The sequence below is a fragment of the Orycteropus afer genome, unplaced genomic scaffold (assembly GCF_000298275.1).
Source record: "Orycteropus afer afer isolate SDZICR_OR568_19922 unplaced genomic scaffold, OryAfe1.0 scaffold00040, whole genome shotgun sequence".
Lineage (NCBI taxonomy): Eukaryota > Metazoa > Chordata > Mammalia > Tubulidentata > Orycteropodidae > Orycteropus > Orycteropus afer.
In genome coordinates, this window is record NW_006921627.1 from 16,063,877 (window position 1) to 16,065,144 (window position 1,268).

The following is a 1,268-nucleotide window of genomic DNA, read 5'->3' on the forward strand; positions in this document are numbered from 1 at the left end:
GTATCTTCTGAAAATGATTATTTGCAATGAATAAGTCTTTGATCTTGCAAAATTCTATCATGTGATCTCTGGAGTTCTTTCTTTAACTAACACTGTATTTTCCAACTACCAATGATTCTTTTTTTTTTTTTTTTTCCAGTTTTCATATTCCCTTCACCAGTAATCATCAATACATCTTGATTGCATGTTTTGTCAATTTTAGACTATAGAAGTTGGTAAAAATTTCTGTTTCTTCATCTTTGGCTTTAGTGGTTGGTATTTAAATATGAATAATAGTAGTAGTAATAACTAGTCTTCCTTGGAGATGCATGGGTATTATCCTATCACTGACAGTATTGTACTTCATGATAGATCTTGATTTTTTTTTTTAACAATAAATGTGGAACCATTCAATTTCTCATTCACAGCATAGTATATCATGTGATTGTTCAATTCAAAATGGCCAATACAAGAAGAAAGAAGATTGTGTCTTACCTGTATCCCACATGTTTGTTTCCTCTAGCACCTTAATGCCTGAAAAACCAGGTGCAGCAGTTTGAAGCAGGGATTCTGGGGCTGTCAACAGCTCATTAAGTTTGAGAAGGCCTGATTTAGTTGAGAAGGAGGAAAAAGAAAAAGGAGAGGAAGGGTAAACAGTCAAGAAGAATATAAATAAATGAACTTGCTCTGTGGCATGGGAGTTGGCAGGATGGAGCAATGGAAATCTCCCTGGGCAGTGAACCAGGAGCACCAGGAAGCCAGTGGTGGCTCCAGAGAATTGGTCTGGCCATAGCAGTGGATTCTATCAGTAACCCTTGGGTCCTGTGCTAAATGTGTGGGCAGCATTTCTGAGAAGTAGAGCAGAGGCCTCACTGGCTCAGGTCACCCCTGACTTGGGAACAGAGAGGAAAGCACACTGCAGGTGGGTGGGCCCTGGGAAAAGCTCACAACTCAGAGCTGGAGTTCAGCCCCTCCAGGACAGCTTTTTGGCATGGAGGGGCCCAGAATATAGGGTTTTTGTGGCTGTCTGAACAAGGTGGAAAGTAGCATTCCCCCAACTATTGGGGTCTTTGCCATTTTTGAACTGAGGGCCTGTAAGTAACAATATATTACCACCATTAACAGCTGAGCCAAAACACAGAAACACAGAAAGTGGGGACTTGCTACTGGCCCCTTGGAGTTTTCTTTTCTTTTCTTTTCTCTCTCATTTCCCTGCTTCACCCCTACCTCAACCAACAGAAGAACATTAAGCCACCACAAGACCTGCTTGTTCCAACCCCAAATACCCT

The 1,268-nt window shown here is 41.3% G+C and overlaps 1 protein-coding gene across 1 annotated transcript in view; it reads left to right on the forward strand.

The window, feature by feature from the left end:
• Window positions 1–696: 696 nt before the first annotated feature.
• The window catches only part of LOC103193933 (natural killer cells antigen CD94-like), a 13,486-nt gene continuing 12,914 nt past the window's right edge, over window positions 697–1,268 (forward strand). Inside the window, exon 1 of the mRNA XM_007937236.1 lies at window positions 697–787. Coding sequence (XP_007935427.1) covers window positions 697–787 — 91 coding nt within the window. The remainder of the gene's footprint in view (window positions 788–1,268) is intronic.